Source organism: Palaemon carinicauda, chromosome 5 (genome assembly GCF_036898095.1).
Source record: "Palaemon carinicauda isolate YSFRI2023 chromosome 5, ASM3689809v2, whole genome shotgun sequence".
NCBI classification, from domain to species: domain Eukaryota; kingdom Metazoa; phylum Arthropoda; class Malacostraca; order Decapoda; family Palaemonidae; genus Palaemon; species Palaemon carinicauda.
In genome coordinates, this window is record NC_090729.1 from 71,735,049 (window position 1) to 71,759,153 (window position 24,105).

A 24,105-nucleotide genomic window follows, 5' to 3' on the forward strand; every position below is an offset into this window, starting at 1 on the left:
CTTACCCACATTAACCTAGATGATATCTCCTTCCATTCCACTACTTTACCTGTCATCCATTCACTCAGCAATAAAGCCACACCTTCTCTTGCTCTTCCCCTTTCAATCCCAGACACTCACCCAAACATTTCACCAAACATCACTTCACCTTTCCCTTTTATCTTTGTCTCACACAAAGCAAATATATCCATCCTTCTATTCCTAAACATACTTCCAATCTCACATCTTTTACTCTCTATCCTACTACATCCATGCACATTCAAACACCCCAAAACTAGAGTGCGGGGAGCAGACACTCTCCCCCCAGCTACACCTTTTTGATGTCTCACAGGATTATACTACAGGAGAGGGGGTTCCCAGCCCCTTCGTCCCGTCCCATCTAGTCGCCTCTTACGGCACGCAGGGATACGTTGGCGCTATTCTAATTGTTTTATGCCATCGCGGCCACATTCTTACGTTTTAAAAAAGTTTTGATGTAAATCAGGGCACACCTACATACAGTACAGTATGTAAGCACTAAAGACACTTGCCTATGTTAATGTAATAGTAAAGTCATAATCTTGGACATAACACATTTTATGACAAGGAAACTACCACTAAAGAAATACATGGTTGACAAATATTCTGTATGGATAAAAAGAAAACTAACAAAGAAAAAATGCTATTCCTTCATGGGAGCTGTACAGTTTCCACGTTAATGTAAGTTGAAACCATTGTAACCTGAGGACTTATTTTATATCCCTGCACTGAGGCCCATGAAGATGTTCAGCATCCAAGTATAATTGCGGAAAAAAAACCTCAAATTACACAAGGGAAAATTTAGAAGAGGTTGGACAGCAAGAAGAAAGGAAGGAACAGAGGTAAAGGAGAAGGATATAAAGCATGTGCAGCTAGGGGTCAAATGAATTCTGCAAAGACCATAAGTAAAGGAACTCTTTAAACAGCACTGCATGAGGAGCGCTGATATCACTAGGAATATAAATACGCATTGTCATTAATATTTTCATTCAGAATAATAGGTCTATTCCTCTCCAGATTTGCTATTTTATTCCTGATTTCATAATTGCAGTTCATAATTTTGCTCTTCTTTCCCATACTCATTTATTGCTTGCTTCCTATTCTACAGATAAAACATAAAATTTCAAAAAGCTAACTTAAAAGCATAATAAAAGCCAGTCATGAATTTATTTTCTTTATTTAAAAACAAACAACAAATTCCAAATGTCCAAGACAATAATTCCAGACATCTGCACAACAATGTACATTTAATGCACAGCTACCTCTTTTGTTTGTCACAGTTTCAATTTGTTCCAGTTTTCACAAATCCTAAAATACATTCACTTATAGAGAGTCTATGATTGGCACAAGTGATTTCTTTTATATCAAACATATGAGCATTGGAGTGCCTACTAAGATATTTGGCCGTAAACACTTTCACATTAATAAATAATCCCAAGAATACTGGAAATTTACTATTAAAGCTCAAATTGTATGATAAATGGAATGATAAAAAGTCTATTAAATAACAACATAATTCCACATTCAACTTCCTAAAACTTGTTCACACTAGAGAGAAGAAGTGCAATTGAAGCAAAGTTCAGTGTGTTAATTTACTTTCAAAACAATTTCCAGAAAAGACAGCACAAAGTAATTACATGCTTTCCGGTGTTAAATTGACACAAACCTTTTTAGTTTGAGGAATATGATATATGAGTAAGAGTTGGTCCCTGAGATGGAATTCTTACCAACCGGTTGGAAGATCCCCTAAGGAAATATCAACTTCTGCTTTGAAAAAGCCTCTAAGAGGAATTATTTTAACAATAAATATCACAGTTCACTGGCTATATAATTTTTTTTCTTTTGATACCATCTACTCTAGCAATCCTCTTCAACACAGCCATAGAGCAAATAAGTCTTGTAACCTGTTCCAAACCTCTGCTTAATAATGCGTAAAACGTAAAACAAAGTACAACGAATAAAATGCCCTTAAATTCAAAGGTACAAATTTATCTTTATAAGAAACTTCTTTAGTTGGCATCTTCGAAACTGAGAAATTTGCCTTATCCATAAATTACATATCAATAACATGGTAATACTCACTCAATAACATGCATGGAACACCGAGAATAAAAAAAAAATATTAAACTTTATATAATTACACACTTGACAAGTTTTTATAATGCCACTTTACAAAAGAATATCTAATAATCGTATCAAGGATATGTTGAAGGAAACCAGTCTTAAAATAACCACCTAAAACTTTTTTCACATCAGAAGAAAATCATTAAATGTATCCGAGTGCACAAAGACTTCAGTAGTATGTAACTTCTAAAGAGCAACATCTAGTGGTGTTCATTGAGCGCTGTTTTCAGAGAGCAATTTAGCTTAACCCATTTATCGTTTCTTTTCTAGGATGGAGATATATGGAAAATAATCTTTTCACTACGAGAGCAGCAAATTGATATGAACAAATGGTTTTCATTGCACTAAGGTATTGAAATTACTGGGAAGTAAATTTCACTTGGAAATAAAAAGAAATCATTTTATGATAGCATTTTGTGATCCCATGCCATCACGTTAAATAGTGGTGTGCATAATATAATGTCAAAGTCGGGTAACTCACCATACTTGTACAGAGACATATCCTGCGATGCATACTGCCACTTTTACAATATCAAAGTATTGAAAAGATATTCAAAAACTTAAAACCATACACAATGATCATGAAAATTTAAATTTTCAATTATATTTTGCTTTATAGTTACTTCAAAAGGAGTTGTTCTGTATAAACAAAAGGCAATCAGGGCAATGTTCTCCTCCCTTTTTATTGAATGGAAAAACACTTCAGTAAAAAAAAAAAAAGGAAAAGAAAATTACAACCATCAATGCTGATGAAACCAGTTCAGTAATGAAAAAGTAAATTTTTATGACATACACTGGAGCACAAACTAAAATTGCCTAAGAAAAAATAGAGTTTTCTAGTTCACTATACTTTAAAAATCTATAAAAAGCTCCATTCAATATGCAACCTGAATAGTGTTCACTTAGCTAATCACATCCATGTTATATACTGTACAGTACTTTGCAAATTTGTAAACAAGAGGAACTATACCGAACCAACAATACTTAATTAAAACGTTTGCCTTAAAAGATTTTTTTAACTTAATCTTTTAAATTCACAGGCAAGGACCATAATTCATGTTATTGAAAACAATATCTTGATAAAGTGCACAAAAAGGGGAATAAATTTACACAACCACAAGAAATTCTAAGTCCTAGAAAAATACTAAACATACATGCTACTGACTTTTCACACTCACTTACTTGATCTGTTAAGGCTGGTATATTTTGAGACCAATCTAAAATGAAACAATGTTTTACATAATCTTCAAAATAAACCTCTTAAGATTCTGGTATACAAAATACAATTTACAAGAAAGCATACCAATATTTACATAAAATTCAAATCTATTCTCATCTTTTATTCCTCAAGTATCTTCTAAAAATATTTCTGTACACAAAAATATCTATATAATAAAAACTTTTAAATATTAAAAACCTATGGGGACACTATTATTATTTCTTAAACATTTTAGTACACAATTCTGTATTTTTCTTATTCATAACGTAAGTTTTCCCCGGCACTGGGGAGGATTTTCTCTTATACTTTCGTAAAACATAATTGGTGCCCGGAAGACGTTCCAGCTTACGAACGCTAGTCACAATATTCATATCTGGCTGCACCTAAAAGGGGAAACGTAAAATCATGTCTAAACTTAGTAACCCAAAACACGGCTAGAAAAAATAACTTTTACTACCTTTCATCAGTATATAGTAAAGTATTCAACAGGCCGCGAATAATTACAAACCACAACATTGTACTTATCAAAATACTGTATTTCAAAAAGAAAGATTATAATTTTAACTCCATATGAAAAGTAACATACTGTGCTGTACATTAAAAATCTCTATTTAAAAAAAAAAAAAAACTGAAATTACTTACCATTTTTAAGCACATCATTATTTCATCATAAAAATCAAGATCTGTGATAAAATTAAGTTGAGCTTGTCCTCCTGTGTTAAATTCTATCAATGACTGAACGAAAGAGTTGTCCACACGAGCAACACCTTGCATTACCATAGAAGCACTGAAATAAATAGAGATATTACCAAAGTGCCTTATTAGAAAATATAGCAGGACTTTACTGTACTGTAAAGCTTAAGAAAAAAGGATAGTAAAATAAAGAACTCATTCAAATATAAAAAAAAAAAAATTCAAATAATTTGGATAAAACACATATAGGAACACAAACAATTTACATGATCATGCTTACTTATAAAATTATTTATTGTAAAAGTGTTGACCAAAGACAAAACTCAGTTCATTGCTCTTATAATTTAATTATCTGGCAAAAATGCCTAAACTTCCTATCATTACCTTCAGAAATAAGAATAAAACCAATTAAAACCATAAGAAAAACAAAATCAACAGAGACACTTATCAGAACCAGCAATGGAAAAACATTAATTTCCTTTTGTATTTATTTCTAAACAGTATTTAATTCAAGTGCAGACCAATGGTATGGCCACCCATTCCTATCAAGCCTAAACCAAAAAATCTAAAAGGAAAGGGTGGACTTAACTAATGAAACACCCTTGCCTTTTACAGTAGAAGAAAAGAAAAAAGGTTTATTTTTTACGTCAGCGAAAACAGGAGTAAAATGAATCTCCAAATTTGATTCTAACAGAAAAGAAAATCCTTGAAAATGTACCTTAGGTTTATTCCTATAAATATGTTAAAAAAAAAAGCTGACTATAACGAATACCAAAAATACTCTCAACTGAACAGTGGCAAAATTGCTTGTTAGCTATATAAGAAGTTCAAGAGAATTAGAGGTTATCAAATCACACACACACTCTCACTCTCACTCTCTCACTCTCTCTCTCTATCTCTCTCTCTCTCTCTCTCTCTCTCTCTCTCTCTCTCTCTCTCTCTCTCTCTCTCTCTCTCTAGGAAGATACAACACCAAAAACATATATCCCAAATATGACAGCAATATACTTCAAGCACATACAAACAATACAAACAAACACTCAACATTTGGAATGAGGAAAAGAAATTGACATATCAAATCAAAACTATTTTCATAAATTATAAGAAGATTTAACTTTACTTCTTGGATGCAGGTTCGACAATTTCTGAGGAGTATTTAATTATTTCAACTAGGCAATTTAATTAATACACTCATCTAGGTACCACGTGTACTCTACTTTCAACTTTACTTCCAACTTACCCTACTTCCACAAGACTGCGAGCATTGCGGTTCCACAAGGAGATTTGAACCTGCCCTGAGAAGTCATACGATATGGCTCCATTTAGAAGCAATTCTGCGTTCATGCCATTTTGTAATGGTAGGATTTGACTATGATCTTGGAGAAGAAAGGAACCCTGAAATAAGTTAAAGATTAAAATAGCATTAAAAGTTCACAGATTCAATATCAACTAAAAGTACACATACAGCACTGGATACTATATTGAAACCTTTTATTGGCATATACATTACTGTATTACAAATCCTTCCATCAGCACATATATAGCTGTATCATAAAACCTTCCATCATCTATAACTCAATATGTTCCAAGAAACATGTTTAGTTGGTATGTCGTTAAAAAACAATATCAAAGATGAGATGAGAACTAAAAGGCTTGTAGCAATGCAGATGTGGAATAAAAGGGACAACTTACAACAAAATATCAAAATTATTTGTAGTGCACCTTGTAAGGCATAAGTTACGTTTCCATTTTTTGGATTCATTAACTATAAATAACTTTATTCTACTATAACCTATGTACAATAATATTAGAAATAAAGCAAAATAGCTACAAATATGAACTGTGTTGTAAAAAACTTTGCAATTTAAGAATAGACTACTCATACATTTGTCCACACACAGGTTTACTTTTCAGTACTATAGTAGTTTAAAGGTGAAGGAGTAAGGGGGCTCTAGCCCCTAAAACTTTTTAGCAGAAAATTTAATTTTCTATCTTTTACTTCAGGAAAGACTAAAAGACATTAACCTTCTGGTAACATCAAAAGAATTATAAAAACATTAAAATAAATATATCCTGTATAAACTAAATGAACTTAACAAAAAAAGAGGAAGAGAAATTAGATAGAATAGTGTGCCCAATTGTACCCTCAAGGAAAAGAACTCTAACCCAAGACAGAGGAAGGCCAGGGTACAGAGGCTATGAAACTTACCATAGCTAAATAGTCTCTTCTATCATCAGCAAAAGGAAAGTGGCCACTGAATAATTACAATGCAGTAACCCCTTGGTTAAAAAAGAATTGTTTGGTAATCTCAGTGTTCTCAGCTGTATGAGAACGGAGGAGAATATGTAAAGAATAGGCCCGAATATTCGGTGTATGTGTAGGAAATGATAAAATGAACCGTAACCAGAGAAAAGGATCCAATGTAGTACTGTCTGCCCAGTCAAAATATGACGTAACTCTCTAGTGGTAGTATCTCATATATACATGCATATATGTACATACATTATATATATATATATATATATATATATATATATATATATATATATATATATATATATATATATATATATATATACATACATTAATATATATATATATATATATATATATATATATATATATACATACACAATATATATATATATATATATATATATATATATATATATATATATATATATATATATATATATATATATATATATTAATATATCATATATATACATACATACATACATACACACATACAGTGAACCCTCGCTACTTCGCGGTTCGACAATCGCGGATTCACCACTTCGCGGGGTTTTTCCATAACCCATATATATATACATATCGCGGATTTTCCGGAAATTTCGAAAATACCGCAATATCTGAAGACCCCAAATACGATATTTCGTTACCTGTAATTCCATTAATACTGTAATTAGTAATATCTGCTCTTACTGATTGTTCATTGCATTACATATGACATATAATTAAGCACAGAAAGAAATAAAACACGAAAAGAGAATGTGATCATACGATAATTCAGTACTGTATACAGTACGTAGTAAAATTAAATCGAACATGAAACGCAAATCAGATGCAGTCATACCATATTAGAATGGTGTGTACTGTAATGGATATGCTTCTTTTCCATGAATCTTTTGTATGTATACGTACGTAGTACTGCATCCAATAATATTCTTTGTTGCAAAAATCACATTTCGAATAAGCGTACGAGAGAGAGAGAGAGAGAGAGAGAGAGAGAGAGAGAGAGAGAGAGAGAGGCGTAAAATAGCGTACGTAAAGCTGTATTATTATTATTGTTATTATTATTATTATTGTTGTTGTTGTTAATAAAATTATTATTGTTATTATTATTATCATTATTTATTATTATTACGGTATTGTACTTAATCTACGTACGTTCAGTATGCGCGGGGCATCTTCTATGAGTTGGTAACCAACGCATCATAGTACTGTAAGACGGGTTGTGATTGGTTCAAGCGCTGATAGATGACGAATCAGAACTCAAGTTTTGTAATCTAGCCTCTGATTGGTGTTTTGACCGCTTCTCCAACCCGCAGCATCTCTTTCCGCGGTCACTTTGTCTCCCGCTGTATCGCTGTGTTGACGTTGTTAATTGTGAACTTTAATCTGTGCTGTGCGTGACTGTTTTAAGTTGAACTTTTTGTTGAACTTTCTGTTAAACCCTACTGTACAATGCCTCCCAAGCCTTCTGCTTCTACTAAGGCTGGTAGTGAGCCTAAACAGCACCGAAAGATGATGACGATTGCTGAGAAGGTGACGCTTCTCGATACTATGTTAAAAGACAGTAGAAGTTACGCGGCCGCAGACCTCGAAGACCTGACGAAATCGGGCAGTGAAGACAGTGAAACACAGGAAGAGTTCCAAGAAAATGTCGAAGAAACGGTCTTAACATTAGAACGGCTTGCCAAGCTCTGCAAGCTTGCGAATGAGGTGAAAGAAATGTCGCAAGAGTGGGACGAGGATATGGTTCGTTCTGTACAATTCTGCACCAAGATCGATGAACACATGGCTCCCTACAGGATGCTCTTGCGAAAGAAGAAGCAGCGGCAGCAACTTCCGATCACAATGCCCTCAGAAGAAATTGAAGAAGTGTCTCAGGAAGAAGTTGAAGAGGTGTCCCAGGAAAAGACACCTCCGTCTGAAGAGACGTAAAATACTATTATTGGCTGCACAGTAGAAGACATCATCAGCTTCATCATCATCATTTCTACTGTGCAGCAAATTCATCGCCATCATCATTCAAGTTTTTCTTGAACTTCTTTCGTGGTGAGTACAGTAACAATCTTTATTTTTTACTTAAACATTTTAATATTTGTGTCTGTTTTATAGTTTAGTACTGTATGCATTAAGTTAAAGGGAAGGTTTTAAAAGCCTATCATATTTTTTTTGTTTAAAATTTACATTTACGTACGTAAAACAATCTCTCTCTCTCTCTCTCTCTCTCTCTCTCTCTCTCTCTCTCTCTCGTAAATTGTTTTCCTGCTTTGCTACGTACAGTATGTACTGTATGATTTTATATAGATACGGTAAATAATATTTGTAATAACATATTTTGTAAATGCTTTTACTGTAAATATCATTATTTATCACTTTCATCATGCGCGTTAAATGCCTTCTTTGTTCTGAGCGTGGTTGTTTACTGAGCGTACTTTATGACGCCGTCGTTTCAGGTGGCGTCATAAAGAAAAACATTTCATTTGGAAGTCCTAAGGAAAATTAAGTAAAACATTGGTAATAACAAAATCAACATACTGTATACATCAATATAATCGATGCAAAAACTAACCTATACATATATGTGTACAGTACACTAAATGAGTTTGTTTCTTCATTATGATCAGAGATAAACGTAAACAAAACATTGGTTGCCATTTTTTATCGTGCTTTTTAGGTGTTTAGGAAACGCATGATATAAAATCACCTTTAATATTTGTGCCTGTTTTAGTTTAGGGTACTGTAGTACATGCATTAAGTGTTCTGTACATTAAAGGGTAGTTTGTTAACAGTACTACGTACAAGGGAAGGTTTTAAAAGTCCGAATATACATGTTAAATAAATAGGTAAATATGGTGTCAATACTTCGCGGATTTTCACCTATCGCGCCCGCGTCTGGAACCTATCTACCGCGATAAACGAGGGTTCACTGTATATATATATATATATATATATATATATATATATATATATATATATATATATATATATATACATACATATATATATATATATATATACATATATATATATATATATATATATACATATATATATATATATATATATATATATATGTATATATATATATACAGTATATCATAAATTATATATATACATCATATATAATATATGTGCAGTATATATCATATATATATCATATATAATATATGTACAGTATATATCATATATATAACGCTCCTATGTCTCTATAATTCTGTGAAATTAAATTACAGTAATAAACCATAGACAAAGTACAATTAATATACAATGCAGTAATACCTTGAGATACGAGCTTAATGCGTTCTGGGACCCGAGCTCGTATGTTAATTTGCTCGTATCTTGGATCATTTTTTCCCCATAAAAAAAAAAAAAAAAACCGTTCCCACCGTCTGAAAAAACACCAAAAAACTGTATATTACAGTGGAAGAACATTTTTTAAATATTCTAATTCACAACCTACACTCACAAAATAACAAATACCTATGTGCTGGTTATGATCTGCAATAAAATGTGACATTATTATGGAGTTCTTACCTTCGAGACAGACGGTAGCGGCTAACGGCGGTGTTGTGCGGAGGAGGAGGGAGAGAGAAAGGGGAGGAGAGAGACTTGACGGCAACACATTCGGTGCGCCACACTTTTGTAACACTACGTAATATAACTTAATCTTTAAATCTAATTTAAATGAAATTAGCTTACAGTACACACCCTTAAAAACAAACGTTAATCTTACATTACACTAAACTTAATTCTGAATTTGCTTTCATTTTCATTGTTTTACTTTTCTTCTTCCAGCTTGGCTCTTTTTGCCTCCTCGCTTTTTGACTCTCTACCATCTTCACTTTTTGCCGGGCATTTTAAAAGGAACCTATCTAGGATGTTTGCTTTTGTCTCCCTTTCAAAAGGTTACGAAAATGACGTACACAAGTGTCGTCACAAAAGGCTAACGCACAACCACACGCCCACTTGTCCGGGTGCCTCTTTTCCATAAAATCAGAAAACTCCTGCCACTTCGCTAACATGTCTCTGATTTCCTTCTTTACAGCATCCTTCTGTTTGAGGATGGTACACATTGTTGTTGTACTCCTCTCATATTGGCAAGCTAGCTCAGCCACTCGTACACCACTCATGTTATTCGATTACTGTATTTCATGCTTTATCTCTATTTTCATGATACGCTTTTTCTTTTCATTACCCTTGTTTGCACTCGCTTGCTTTGGAACCATTGCTTATTCACTTACAGTAATTCTGTACTGATTAACGCAAAAAACATAAAAAATGCAAACACTACAGCCGATGCTCGGAGATAACTTTACGCGACGGAGATCCGTCAGGAAAGAGCGAGCGATGCTGTCCTCGTGAGGAGCCTCTCGCACACTCGGCCACCGAGTGGCCGCATAGGGAACCGTCTCGTATCCTCGTATCTCGGGACAAAAATTTGCTCGTAACTTTCCTCGCATCTCAAAATTTTTCGTATGTTGGGACACTTATGTCAAGGTATTACTGTATATATAATTCTATTTTACCAAAATTACAAGTCCTTTTTCTCAAATATTTTTACACTCTTGGGTGGCGTAAAAAAAAACTATCTTAAGGTTAATAAAATCTAAATTTACTTTAAATAAAAAACACTCCACTTACAACTACTGTATACAATACTGAATGTTATACTGTAAACATAATTCATATTTCCAGGACATTACGCATAGCTTTCATGGTTTTGATTCTAAACTTCATCAAGACATGTCTACCAACATGTATACTGAATTGACCTAAATCTCTAAGAATATTTTATTATTCTCTGCTTTGGTGTCTCAAACTGAATACTCATTCTTAAAATGAATACCACAATTTATTTCTTTCAATCTCCTTCCAACAATTTTATATAAAACTTCTGGATTCTTCAATTTCATAAATTCTCTTAGCAAACCCTAGGATAGTTTCATAAAGTTTACTATGGTTGGATTAAAACACTATAATTTCAGGAATTTTTGCCAAACTATGCATAAACGCTGCAACATTCATACACTGGTCAAGGGTGACTTCAGAATCTGATCATAAGGTAAATACTATACAATTACGTGTGGATTTTAATGATTTACTGTAACCTAGTATCCTATCCCTCTTCTGTGTAACTCTAGTAACTTCTTGCCACAAAAATTAATTAGTTTTAGCATTAAATCTAATATGATATCAATTCTATTTCACAAAATAGAAAACCAAAACATTTACAGACAAACTTGTGAATTATTTAGCATTCCATCAGAAATTAAGTATTTCAGGTCATATAATCAAAACCTGATAATTTCTATTCGGAATGTTCTTCAGATGGTGATCAGTAACAAAAAAATAAGTTTAAGATGCCATTTTCTCTTGAATGTATTGGATTGGATTATGAAGTGTACAATACAATGTCTTCCAATGTTTATATCCTTCTAATCTGGAAGCAAGAATCATTACATTCACTTCAAATGCAATGATTTTCTCTTACTGCCAAAGAAGTGCGATACCTCTGATAAGGTTCATCCAATTTTTCTACGAAACAATAGCAGTTAAAAAAGGGATTTTGACGAAGGAAAAATCTATTTCTGGGCGAGAGACCCGTGCCGCCCAGTGAAATGCTCCTTTAGCACCATTTCTAAGGTATATAACTGCTATATATTACCAGAGAAAAAATTGCATAGGGATGCCAGGTTGAACCCAGCTCGCTCACCTATATAAGGTGTCGATATAATACTGGGGCGTGATAATTCACAACCAGAGGCCTCGCACCATTTAGATGTCTCCTGTCATAATCCCCGAACAGTGAGGTGCCGTTCAACATCCCACTACTACTAGCAATCCCACGCCAGTGACGTCACTCCTTTTTTAGCACGCAATTTGATAGCCGTATTTTACCTTGTGTGTGAATTTCGCTGGTTTTTTTCTGGATTTACCTCAAGATATCTTTATAAAATACATTTTTGAATGTACTTACCCACTGGTTATATAATGGCTAAAGTCCCTGACGCCTCGGCAGGAAATTCAAAATCTCGCGCGCGGTTTAGCGCAGATATGCCAGGTGTACCCCAGCGCCCTTGCGGTACTACAGGTAGAACTATACTCAACTAATTCAGATTTTCCATGCCCCATGGTCTCTAGAGGGGAGGAGGGTGGGTCTAAAACTTATAAAACCAGTGGGTAAGTATATTCAAAAATTTATTTTATTATGAAAATATAATTTTTAAATATAAAACTTACCCGCTGGTTATATAATGGCTGATTGACACCCATTGGTGGCGGGTCAGAGACAGCTGCATCATTGCAAATTCACTTAAGAGTTACATAAACAACTTAAGCGGTTCTCACCTGATAAGGAAGCTGACAGCAATGCTCTGCCTCATTTTGTCTGCTATCCTTGAGATCCAGTGATCCACTCGGGGCTGATGATCTCTAGGAGCTGTCAAACGGTACAACCACCAATAACATGACAGGACCTCAACTAATACCCTTGTTCCGGGCGCTCTCTAGGAAAAAAATGACCATCTAACTAGGTAAAAGATTGCGGAAGATTGTCGACCAATCTTCACGTACAATCATAAAAAATATATATAACAGTTCCAAGAGAAGAACAGGGGTACTAGGAATTTAGGGAAATGTAGTGGAGGATGTTTCACCTACTACTGTACTCGTTGTTACGAGTGATCCCAAAACGTAGACGTCTTCATAAAGAGACTGGATACAGTAAAAGTAATGCAAGGCAAATACAGGATTACCCCTTCACAAGGCTGTATGAGCGATGCTTTGCAGAGAACAGTTTAGTTTAAAAGTTACAGAAGTTTCTACAACTTTAACTTCGTGAGTCTTTCCTCTTTCAACATCTTATGATCTGTCACCCAACCATGTGAAAGAACCTTTGTAATTAAAGTCTATACGAGATGATAGTGTGTTTTAGACATAGATAGCGCAGGCTTCTTGACCGTGCACCCGAGTCATAAATAGACTCTTAACTTCTTTGTTCCTGTCCCGATAAGACTTCATCGTTTTTGTTCCTGTCCCGATAAGACTTCATCGTTTTAATCGGGCAAAAAAGTCTTCACAGCCCATCACAAACCAAATTCGAGAGGATAGTGATCCCGAAAGATTTAGGCTACGGATGAGAAGGATGTTTGTTAATGACCAAGAATCCAGGTTGCGAAATACCTATGGCTTAACCATTGTGAAGTCCATGTCCTGGCTAAAAGAGTGAACTTCACTGACTCTCAACTATGGTAGACTTACTCAGAAAGTCTCCAAAGTTAGGCCTTAAAAAGAAACCAAGTGTAAAGGCTTGGATCTGTCACTACCGCGAAACTCCAGAAACGAACCCTAAATTTCAGGCTGGCACACCTTGCTGACGTCTCCAAGTCATCTCAAATGATCCGAGAAGATCTATAAGGTCTCTATTTGATAGATCCAATCTTCTGCGTCTGAAGACAGCTGCCTGCATACTCCTGTACCCTTTGATAGTCGAGGAGGAAAAAATGTGTTTTATCTAAGGTTTAAGAAGAAATAGGCCACTTGTGTTAGAGTTACCAAATGAAGAGCCGGCTTTAGCTCTACACCACTCCATAAAACACCCTAATTGGGTTGAAAACCTTGAGGCAAATGTCCTTTGCACAAGCGATAGCCTCAGCTGTCTCCTTCGAACAACCCTCTAGATCTTAGGGGTTTTCCGAAATACTGGAGGCAGCTAGACCTAAAGCTTGATGGTTTAAAATATAGCGTTCGTGATCCTGACACGGGGAAAAAGACTAATGACATGCTTCCAGCATGCACCCAGCATGGTTCCAGCATGAGTCCAGTATGGTTCCAGCATGCTGCCTACACTCAACATGTCATGAGAGAGAATCAGGATCTAGAACCGCCTCCCAAAACGCGTCCATATCGGTCGCAAGAAACCGATATTAAATCTAGGCTTGTTGAAAAGAAGCATCAACAACGTGAACCTCATGCTGTGAGGCTAAGACCTGATCATCTGTAATCAGCGAGTGTTCAACATACTTGAAGCCAAAGCTTGACACGAGGGAGCATTAGCTGCGAGGCCAGAGAGACGCGAAGGAGAGACAATAGTCTGTTTATACTGCTGTGAAAAAAATGACTTGACTGTATGCGTCTAGCATGCGACCATAATGTCGCATGTGCTTGCATTGCCATAAGGTGTCAGTTTGCTGTATGCGTTCACCTTGTCGTGTGGATACAGCGCTGTGTGTGTGTCCTGCTTGTTGTAAATCTACAGCGTGCTGCGTGGAGGCGACAGCATAGCGTCCGGTCATTGACGGAAAGACTTAACTATTTGCCGAGAGTTGTGCGCGTGTAGCATGCGTCCGCATGAGTGATAGTCACGCGTCCCCCAGACCGCGAAAATGGGACAACTTGTTGAAAGGATCAACTTTGACTGTCAGCGTCCAACATACGACCAGACTGGCGTCTGCGTCTGTGACTGCGTGAGGGAGAGACCACAACTTGCGTCTGTGTCTGCGTGACGTCTGCCGTAAGAGAGAGACCAGACTGCTACAAGCACCCGCTCTAACGCTTCTCGTAACACGAGCATATCTCTGCGAGGAAGCGTTACTAAGCATAGGAGAACTATGCCTTCTGACACTAATCGGAAAACATTTCTTTGATCTATGGTAGTCCTTCGACTCTTTTAGGAGAAAATTTTCTCCACCCCGAGAATTGTAAACGCTAAACACAGATGGAATAGACCTCTTTTAGCTCAGACCAAATCTACACTCGCGGGGGTAGCGAGTGCGCCAACTCAAGCGTGGGCGAAGGCCGGGAGAGAACATCAACCGCAGTCCTGAGAGCGACCTGGGAGAGTCCCTATGACATTTCAAGCGCGCCTTGTGCGCGAACTGAACGTATCCAATGCTGTGGCATACCATCAACAGTAGTCGCTAGACCTCAGAAGAAAGTAATAGACATTTCCCCAAACTGGGGGAGGAGAAGAAGTGTGAACAGAAGCAAACGGAGCACCTTTTCCCCCAAAGAACTGTGTCTCTTACACAATTCTGGTGCTGACACGTCGCCTTCTTCCGAAAAGAAAAAACTTCCGGCGAACATTAGATACTGCAGGATAAGTTATTAGAAAACATACGACTCCTGAAAGGTTTTGGACATATTGATTGGTGACTACCAAGTCTAGGTTTTGCGTCCTTCGATGAGGACAAAATCTATCCTCCCTGAAAGTGCGTCAGATTCCAGAGCAAGAGCTAGGATTGTATGTGACTTGTCTGACTTCCGCTTCTCTCGCGGAAGAAAAAACACACTCGATTGCTTCCTGTTTAAGCATCAAAACACGCCTGCTGCGAGGGTAAGTTCTGTTCGCGTGCCTACACGATGAGTAACTTCCTAGTCTGGTAGACAGGGAAAACGTAGAAAGTCATTCTCGTCAGGGAACTGCATTCTAATACAGTACGCAGAAAACAGTTGCAATATCCATACCATAGCGATGATGAACTGATCGCTTCAAGTCATTCCAACTTTGCTCTTTTCAAGATACTATGTCACATGGTTGTGATGTCATAGCTCGACAATTGTAGGCGAAGAAAAGAGCATTACTTCATCATTCCAAAGTGGAGAAGGAACGTCTTAGACTACATCAACAATATCGCTCGGCGGAACAAACGCTTAATGCACAAGGTCCGCGAAGCACTTCAGCCTATCGACCTTCCTTCTCCCAAGGGTTGGAATGTAAGGAAGAGGTATAGGACTAGGGGCAAGGTGAACATGAACAAACACCTCCTCCAGAGCACTGCGCTATGTTTACGAGTCACTAACAAGAGCGGTTTAAAAACATAATACATTAAATCATAAAAGATCTGCCCGTGATGGGAGATATACTTTTACGTTCTATTCTCAAAGGCCTTAATGCCCTTTCTGTTGTTGCAGCTACAAGCGCTGCATCAATTTCTACAGTAAGGTTCGTTATTTTTCTGAGAATGATTTAATGTTAATTTATTTATTTATTTTACCATTAATTTACTGGGCCATCGTTCCCTAAAGGAGCCTTTTGGGTTAAAGCATCTTGCTTTCCTTACTAGGGTTGTAGCTGGCTAGTACTAAAAATAAAATAAAATAAATAGCGACACCATCAACTCAACTAGCACAAACTCTGAAGTCGGAACGAAGAGTAGCAGGTAAAAAATATGAGGGAAACTCTTCAGAAAAATTCTCATGAGTTTCTGAAAGTTATTCCCTTCCTTTTACAATCTCTATCCTAGGAAGAGAAGTCTTGATTCTTAGGAATCCACTCCTTATGATTCTGAATTAAGTCCTCAATACTTAGAGGTTTTAATTCTAGTTCTCCCAACCAAGAGTTAGCCCAGCAGGCCTTGGTCCAAAAATATAATATCTTTCTAGTTAAGATTTATTTCTTAATATAGCGCCTGGAGCAACAATAACTAAACACTAGACGGTCATGGTCAGGTAGACATCAAAGTCTATTGTCATAGGTAGCGAAGCGTCCACCCCGACGCTGAAGCGTACACAGTGATGCTGAAGCGTCCACACTGGCGCTGAAGCGTCTGCACTGGCGCTGAAGCGTCCATACTGACGCTGAAGCGTCCATAATGACGCTGAAGCGTCCATACTGACACAAAGCGTCCACACTGACGCCGAAGCGTCCACACTGACACTGAAGCGTCCACACTGACGTGGCGCTTCGCTCCATTCCGTTGACGTTTCGTTTCCGTTGCTGCACCGTTCCGATGACGCTTCGCCAGCTCTACTGCCTGGCGAACATCGGCGCGTCTGGATAGACTGATACTAGGCGCTATGAGCAGTCTGTTTGCGTTGACCAGGTACAGTGGAACCTCTACATCCGAACGTATCTACATCCGAATTTTCCAACATCCGAAGTAAAATTCGAGCAAATTTTTTACTCTACACTCGAATTTTATTTCGACACGAAGTAAGCAATTTTCGTCGTACCAGTTGTATCCGAATTTTTCGACACGCGAAGTACAATTCGAACACGTTCCTACTCTACACCCTTATGTTTTTTTCGACACCCGAAGTAAACAATACTTGTATGCGTAGTCGGTGCTCATAGCGCCTGATGTGTTTTTTATTCCCGCCGATAGAAGGCAGCACTTCGACCTCGGAGGGACCCTCAATTAGCGTGGCTTGGGACATTCCTCTGTTCTCGTTGGCTTCGTGTGGTTGTGCCCTGTGCGTTCTGCTATTAACTGTGTTTAATCGTGATTTTTTACGTTCATCCTTTTACGGTATTTTACGTAAATCATGGGTCCTAAAAGGCTTAGTTTTGCAAGTGGCATCGGTAGTGGTGAGAAAAGGAATAAGGGAATGCTTTCTTTAGAAGTAAAGCAAGGAATTATTGAAAAGCATGAGCGTGGCGTCCGTATGAGTGAACTTGCAATAGGTTTGGCGCAAATAAAAGAGGTGTTAGGAAAATATCAAGACGTTGTCGACTTCATCGACAAATACCATCCAAAGAATTGCAGGTTTGTCGTGTAGTTGCGCAGTTTGATGATGTTTCCCTAACTTATTTTCGAAACATTCTGAAAAGCTGTACCAAGCAACTTTCTATCGATAGCTTCTTTAAAAAACTACGAAGCGAACTCGTGATGAAGAGGAAGGAAGTGGTTCAAAGAAAACAGCAAAGAGTGAAGAGGAAATAATTCAATCAATTTTATGTGTAGAGAGTGAAAGTGATTAAAATTAATCATCAAAAAGAAAAAAAGAAAATGTAAAAAAAAATATAAAATATAAAAATAAAAAAAAAAAATAAGCTAAGTTATGTTAAAGTTCACTTAGTGTAAGTTAGAATAAATTACAGTAGTGTACATTTATCGTAGTTAACCTCTCTACCTCCTCGCCACCCGTCCGTCTCCTCTCTGCGTAGCAAGACCAACAACACCTGCGCTAGACTTTCTAAGGTAAAGTGACGCTAAAAACCAGTTTCTTATTTATCATTTTTTGATAATTCTTTTTTACATGTCTATTATCTAATTTAGTGTGCATTATTCTCATGGGAAATTATGTGTAGTAGTTTATTAAGAAGTTATCATAGGTTTTTGGGCTCAACCACGGATTATTCCTATTTCAATGTATTCTTATGGGAAAATTCGTTTCGACATCCGAACATTTTCTACATCCGAAGTCGGTTGTGGAACGGATTAAATTCGTATACAGAGGTACCACTGTAATCAAAGTAATGCATCCACTTTCTCCCACCATTGAACATTGCGGTAGGTAGGCCGCCTGTGCGACAACGAGTCCTCACCGTTAAAGACACGTCGCCTGTGTGACCGTGTCAAATACTGGAATCGAGACACCCAACCGCATTGTTAACGGCAGGCTGTGCATAAACGACACCCATCAGGTGGAGGTGGCGGCACTGCGTCCGCGCCGCATGAAATGTAACACACGCAGAACGAATCTAATTTTGTTTTCAGCTTAGCGCCTTTGAAAACACTAATACCTCGCTTTATCTATAGCGAGGGCGAGTGTTCTGGTGATCGACAGAAAACGCTCGAGAGGACTTCAGTTCGGGTCTTAAAAGACTGTAACGCCTGGTTACCCTCTCGATTCCTTTTGCCGTTCGACTTAACTTCTCCCCTGGGTCCGGGAGCTCGACAGAGGTCTAAGGCTAGGATAACGACAGGTCCGAATAGAAGCGCTCTCCACTGAATAACATTCACTGCACAATTTATCACTAAAAAATTTTCACTTAACTCTTTGGCACAAAGATAGTTTCATAATTACCTGAAAACCAAAGTATACGCTCTCTCAAACGAAATGAACTCCGTAGGGAGAGACTTATAATTTTGTCACTGAACAATAGTCTGTTTATACTGTTTGAATGGGAATGCAAAAGTACCGAATCCCATATAAATGTAACAAAATATTAAATATCAAATATTACCTTAATAGATATATTTATAAATTAAAATAAACCCTTAAATTAAGGGGTTCCAATAAAAGACGAATCATCACTCGCACCATTGGAACATTTATAAATAATATACGAACAATTTTAGTATTCAAAAAACCACCAAGGCAACAACGATACATAGAATCGTGCGCTACATCGGTTGTAAAGAATACTGCATCGTATAAAATAAACTGAACTGTAACTTCCTTTAATCTCTGACTAAGGAAAAATACTGAAAGGACCAATTAAATGCAAAATAAAATGTTCCTTTTATATAGTACAACTTAAAACTTGAGAAGTAAGGAGAATGTACTATTCATAAAAACGCTACAAAATATTGTAATATCATAACAATACTGACTACTGCGTAACAAAAATAAACTGAACGCTAGTTAATCTTTGCAAACAGATCGAAGATTATCTAAAGAAAACTATTAAAAGGATAAAAGTTTCTCAAAATAATTCTTTTAATTTAATTTATAACTTAATACTTTAAAAGCATACAGTATTCACTTATATTCTTTGTAAAAAGCAAGACAGACTTTTAGCCTACGGAAGAGGCTGTGACGTCATCAATGGACGAAATGTTTACATTTCGCCCCTATGCTTTCGTGAGGTTTAAAATACTGTAGGTTGAAAAACCTTTTAACCCTACCTTTTAAGTTATAAATACGTGATCACAGATCAAATAAAACAAATATGCGAAAGCCAAAACTCAAAAACGTTAACACATCAACAAATAACGTCCACACAGAGTAAGAAAACGAGAGAGAATTTCCAATAGAACAGCAAGCTATGGCCAGCAGGAAAAATCTGAATTAGTCGAGTATAGTTCTACCTGTAGTACTGCGAGGGCGCTGGGGTACACCTGGCATATCTGCGCTAAGCCGCGCGCGAGATTTTGAATTTCCTGCCGAGGCGTCAGGGACTTTAGCCATCATATAACCAGCGGGTAAGTTTTATATTAAAAAAAAAACTTAATAACCAGCGGGTAAGTTTTATATTTAAACCAAAAACTTAATAACTAAACACATCCTGAAGAATTAAAACTTACTTGCAATGCAGTTGTTCTTTCAGAACCCGTGCCAGACCAAACATGGCCCATCAATTCACCTTGTCCAGTGAAGAAGATGAAAGGACGAAGCTGGGTATCTAAGAGCGCTAATTCGATGCCAGCATTAGCTTCCTCTCCATCATCGACTGCCTCATCGCCCCCAAACATGGACAGCCCACCAGCAAATATACCTATCTGTTGATTTAATTTTTTAAAAATTATTACTCTCTTTTGAATAATTTAGAAGTAAAAAAAGGTGCATGTGAAGTAACAATAGTGATTTCATCATAACAGTGATTACTGTACAATTATAATGTTTATGAAACATATCTTTTTCAATATTAAATTCCTATAGTTACCAATAACTTCCCAGGTTGAGGAGAGACTGACATGAGAATACTAACAGAATACTAAGCACCAAGTACTATATGACATTATACTTACTGACAGTAACCTCATTCTGGAATCTTGACCATCAACAAAAACATCAACAGTTGACCTCTTAAGCAGCCCACCACTGATCTCCAAGATATTACTAAATGAAGAGTTGACATTCTCACTTTCTGCTAACGATCGTGAAAACGCCGAGGACAAACCTCCTTGAGCTAATATGTGGTAGTTGTTAAACTCTGAAATCTTCAATGTTTTCTTGAGCAACTGAAAAACAGATTTAGAACTTTAGCAAGAAAAATTTTCAACTAAGTTCATTTTATCCACATTATAAATAAATGTCTCTGAAATATAAAGTAGATCAGAAAATCAAGTCAAATTGAAAGGCTTTCAAATAGATAACTCAAGAAATTTGGGTTAAGAAAACTGAAATGCAACCAAGTAAAGTTAAAGACAATGAGGTAGAGCAATGGAAATGAGTAAAGCAAGGGAAAAAGTAATATAGCTGGTTTGGAAGACTACTAGTTAGGTCACATTACTGTAAACAGTATGGGGCACATGAAATAGTGCTATTAGAAGGTCTCCTTGTAAGAAGTCTTTACTGTCAACTGCTCTCGTATGACCCCGCTTCTCCCCAGAGAGAGAGAGAGAGAGAGAGAGAGAGAGAGAGAGAGAGAGAGAGAGAGAGAGAGAGAGAGAGAGAGAGAGAGAGAGAGAGAGAGAGAGAGAGAGCAATCGTCTCTGGGCTATAATGACAGTTTATGGCACTAGCTGAATATCAAGGAATAGTTAGTCTAGCATCCCTATTGTTTTTCAAAATTTTAAAGTGTATACTTTAATTAATCAATTCAGGGTTTTTGAGATTTGGTGATAAGTGACCTGTAATGGGTATATACAGTATTTTCTTATTCAAGCAAAAGACAGTTTTCTTATTCATAGTCAATAAACAATTACATTTTATTTTATATACTAGAGGATTTCTCATTTTAACTTTATAGTAGCAAGCAAGACTTTATGAGCTTAATATCTTAATTTTGTCTTATGTTCTAGATAACTCACTCCATGATGTATACATTTGAATAAGAGAAAATGTTATTACAACGCCATACCTAACAGCGTTTTAAGGGCACACTGAATTTTAATAAGTTTACTGAGATGGCAAATAATTCATACATTTTTGCAACCTTATCTAACTCCTCAAAGTCAAAGAGTTGTACTCAAACTATAGCTGTTCTAAGAATAAAGCACATTTTAAAGTTTTTGTTCAACAAACAATCTTGTTATTGGAGGTACTCTTTCCAGCACAAGGACATCAACAAATATACATGGACTTCACCATATGGCAATTACAAAAATCAAATAGATCACATAACCATTAATAAAGAGAGAGGGGGACTGAGAAATGTAGGAAGCTATAGAGGTGCATATATTAGTAGTGATCACCAGCTTATCATTGCCACACTGAAATTAAAACAAAGCACCTAACAATGTAGATAGAATACCTAGGTTTGATACAACTAAGCTCCTAGAACATGAGCATAAAGAAACATTTGCAACTGAATGTAGTTAAAAGGAGAAAGCCATGGATATTAAATGGTGCCAGGGATACTATAAAAAAATAAAAGAGAGAGAGAGAGAGACAAAGACAGAAATTGATTGTTGAAAGTTTTTGAGGAAGTTAAGAAAATTATAAGGTAAAGTATGCTAAATATTCCAGTATTGATAGCGAGGTCAAACAAAAAGCCAGAAATGATTGGAGAAAATATTTTTAGAGAGAAAGCAGATGAGGCAGACAAAGTTATGAATTCAGGGAGTGGCTATGATGTAAGAATTACTCAGAGAATTATCAATGAAATATCTACAGGGGCAAAGAAGTAGCACATACCCATAAAACAAAAGCTGAAGACAGACAACATTGGATGGTACACTTTAGTGAGGTTATGAAAAGGATATATGAAGGCAATAATTTGATTGATATACCTGAAGCTGTGGAAGACCTTGATGTGCCCATGAATGAATTCATTGTTTCAAGGCAAAGCTATCATTAAAAAATCCCTAGAGATGGAAAGCCTTGGATATGATGGAATAACTGCAGAGATGATATTGGCTGAAAATGAAGCAATTCCCACAATACTTACAGGATTATTTTGTAGAATGCGGCATGAAAAGGCAAAACCTGATGAATGGGACCCAAGTGTGTAGGTGAAAAAAACAAAAAAGATCTGACTGATTGTAATAATTACAGAGGCATCACATTTACATCAGTTGTCATGAAAATATAATGTATACTTATTCTAAAGAGACTAGAGAGAAAGACTGAGGAGGTCCATCTTATTTGATTAACTGTTCATAGCATAGTAAGAGCAAAGTTAATGTTAGTGGAGTCCTATCAAATGAATTTCCGGTGAACAGTGGAGTATTCAATGGGAATGTGTTGTCACCCATGTTGTTTATCTTCAGAGTTTGTAATGCATGGAACATTTAGGGACAGAGAAGGATTGGACTGGACTGGTAATAAGAAATTAGCTAACCTAGAGCACACTGATGATGCTGTCCTCATTAGCAGAACACCACAGGATTTGCAATGCTTGCTTACCGGAATCCATGAAATATCACGGAGGTTGGACTCAAGACAAACAGAAGAAAGACAGAGATGATGAAAGCAGAATATGCAATGGAAGATGAAATATCATTGAAAGGAGAAAGGATTAATGAGGTCGAATCATTTAAATATTTAGGAACTATGATTTCTAATATAGGGTCTTTAGAATTGGATTTTCATGAAAGATTAAAAAAAAAAATTGCCTGAACTTACATATAAAAATCAGGGTTTATATCAGTTTAGCGAGATCTGTGTTACTGCATGGACATGAGTTACGGTATGACACTACGGGCCGACCAAGGGAAAGGCCCGTGCCAACAAGAAGTGTTGGCTTTAATACACTACCAACTATCCAACGGAATGACAAGGAGTCGATATCCAACAGCTTTTATAGATTTGAGAACAATGCCCTCAGAAGAATATTAGGAGTTCAATGGCAGGACAGGAATATAAATGAAACTACGAGAGAGATTACTCGAGTGCCACATATGGACGAGATCGTGGTGAGGGGTAGATTGAGATGGTTTGGGCATGTTCTTTGCACTCCCAAGAGAGATTAGTTCACCCAACATTTAATTGGGCTCCACAAGGCACTAGAAGAGTTGGAAGACCCAGGCCTATATGGCTGAGGACTATGAAGTGTGAGGTAGATGATGAATGGAGAAGTATTGAATTAAAAGCTCAAGATAGAGAGAGCTGGCGAAATCTAACAGAGGACCTTTGCATCAATGGTAGTCAGAGGAGATGATGATGATGTATATAATTTTACCATTTATAGTTTGGTTATTCTACCCTGATGGGTTTTCAAGTAAATTTTAAATACAGCACCAAA

At 36.5% G+C, this 24,105-nt stretch overlaps 1 protein-coding gene across 4 annotated transcripts in view; it reads right to left on the minus strand.

Annotated features, from left to right (window-relative positions):
- Positions 1-1,179: 1,179 nt before the first annotated feature.
- The window catches only part of Mtp (microsomal triacylglycerol transfer protein), a 278,389-nt gene continuing 255,463 nt past the window's right edge, over positions 1,180-24,105 (minus strand). For all 4 annotated transcript variants that reach the window (XM_068373770.1, XM_068373769.1, XM_068373767.1 and 1 more), the window contains 5 exons: positions 20,726-20,938; positions 20,282-20,476; positions 5,295-5,449; positions 4,004-4,148; positions 1,180-3,744 (listed from right to left, as the gene is read on the minus strand). In XM_068373770.1, coding sequence (XP_068229871.1) covers positions 3,577-3,744; positions 4,004-4,148; positions 5,295-5,449; positions 20,282-20,476; positions 20,726-20,938 — 876 coding nt within the window. In that variant the 3' untranslated portion in view covers positions 1,180-3,576. The remainder of the gene's footprint in view (positions 3,745-4,003; positions 4,149-5,294; positions 5,450-20,281; positions 20,477-20,725; positions 20,939-24,105) is intronic.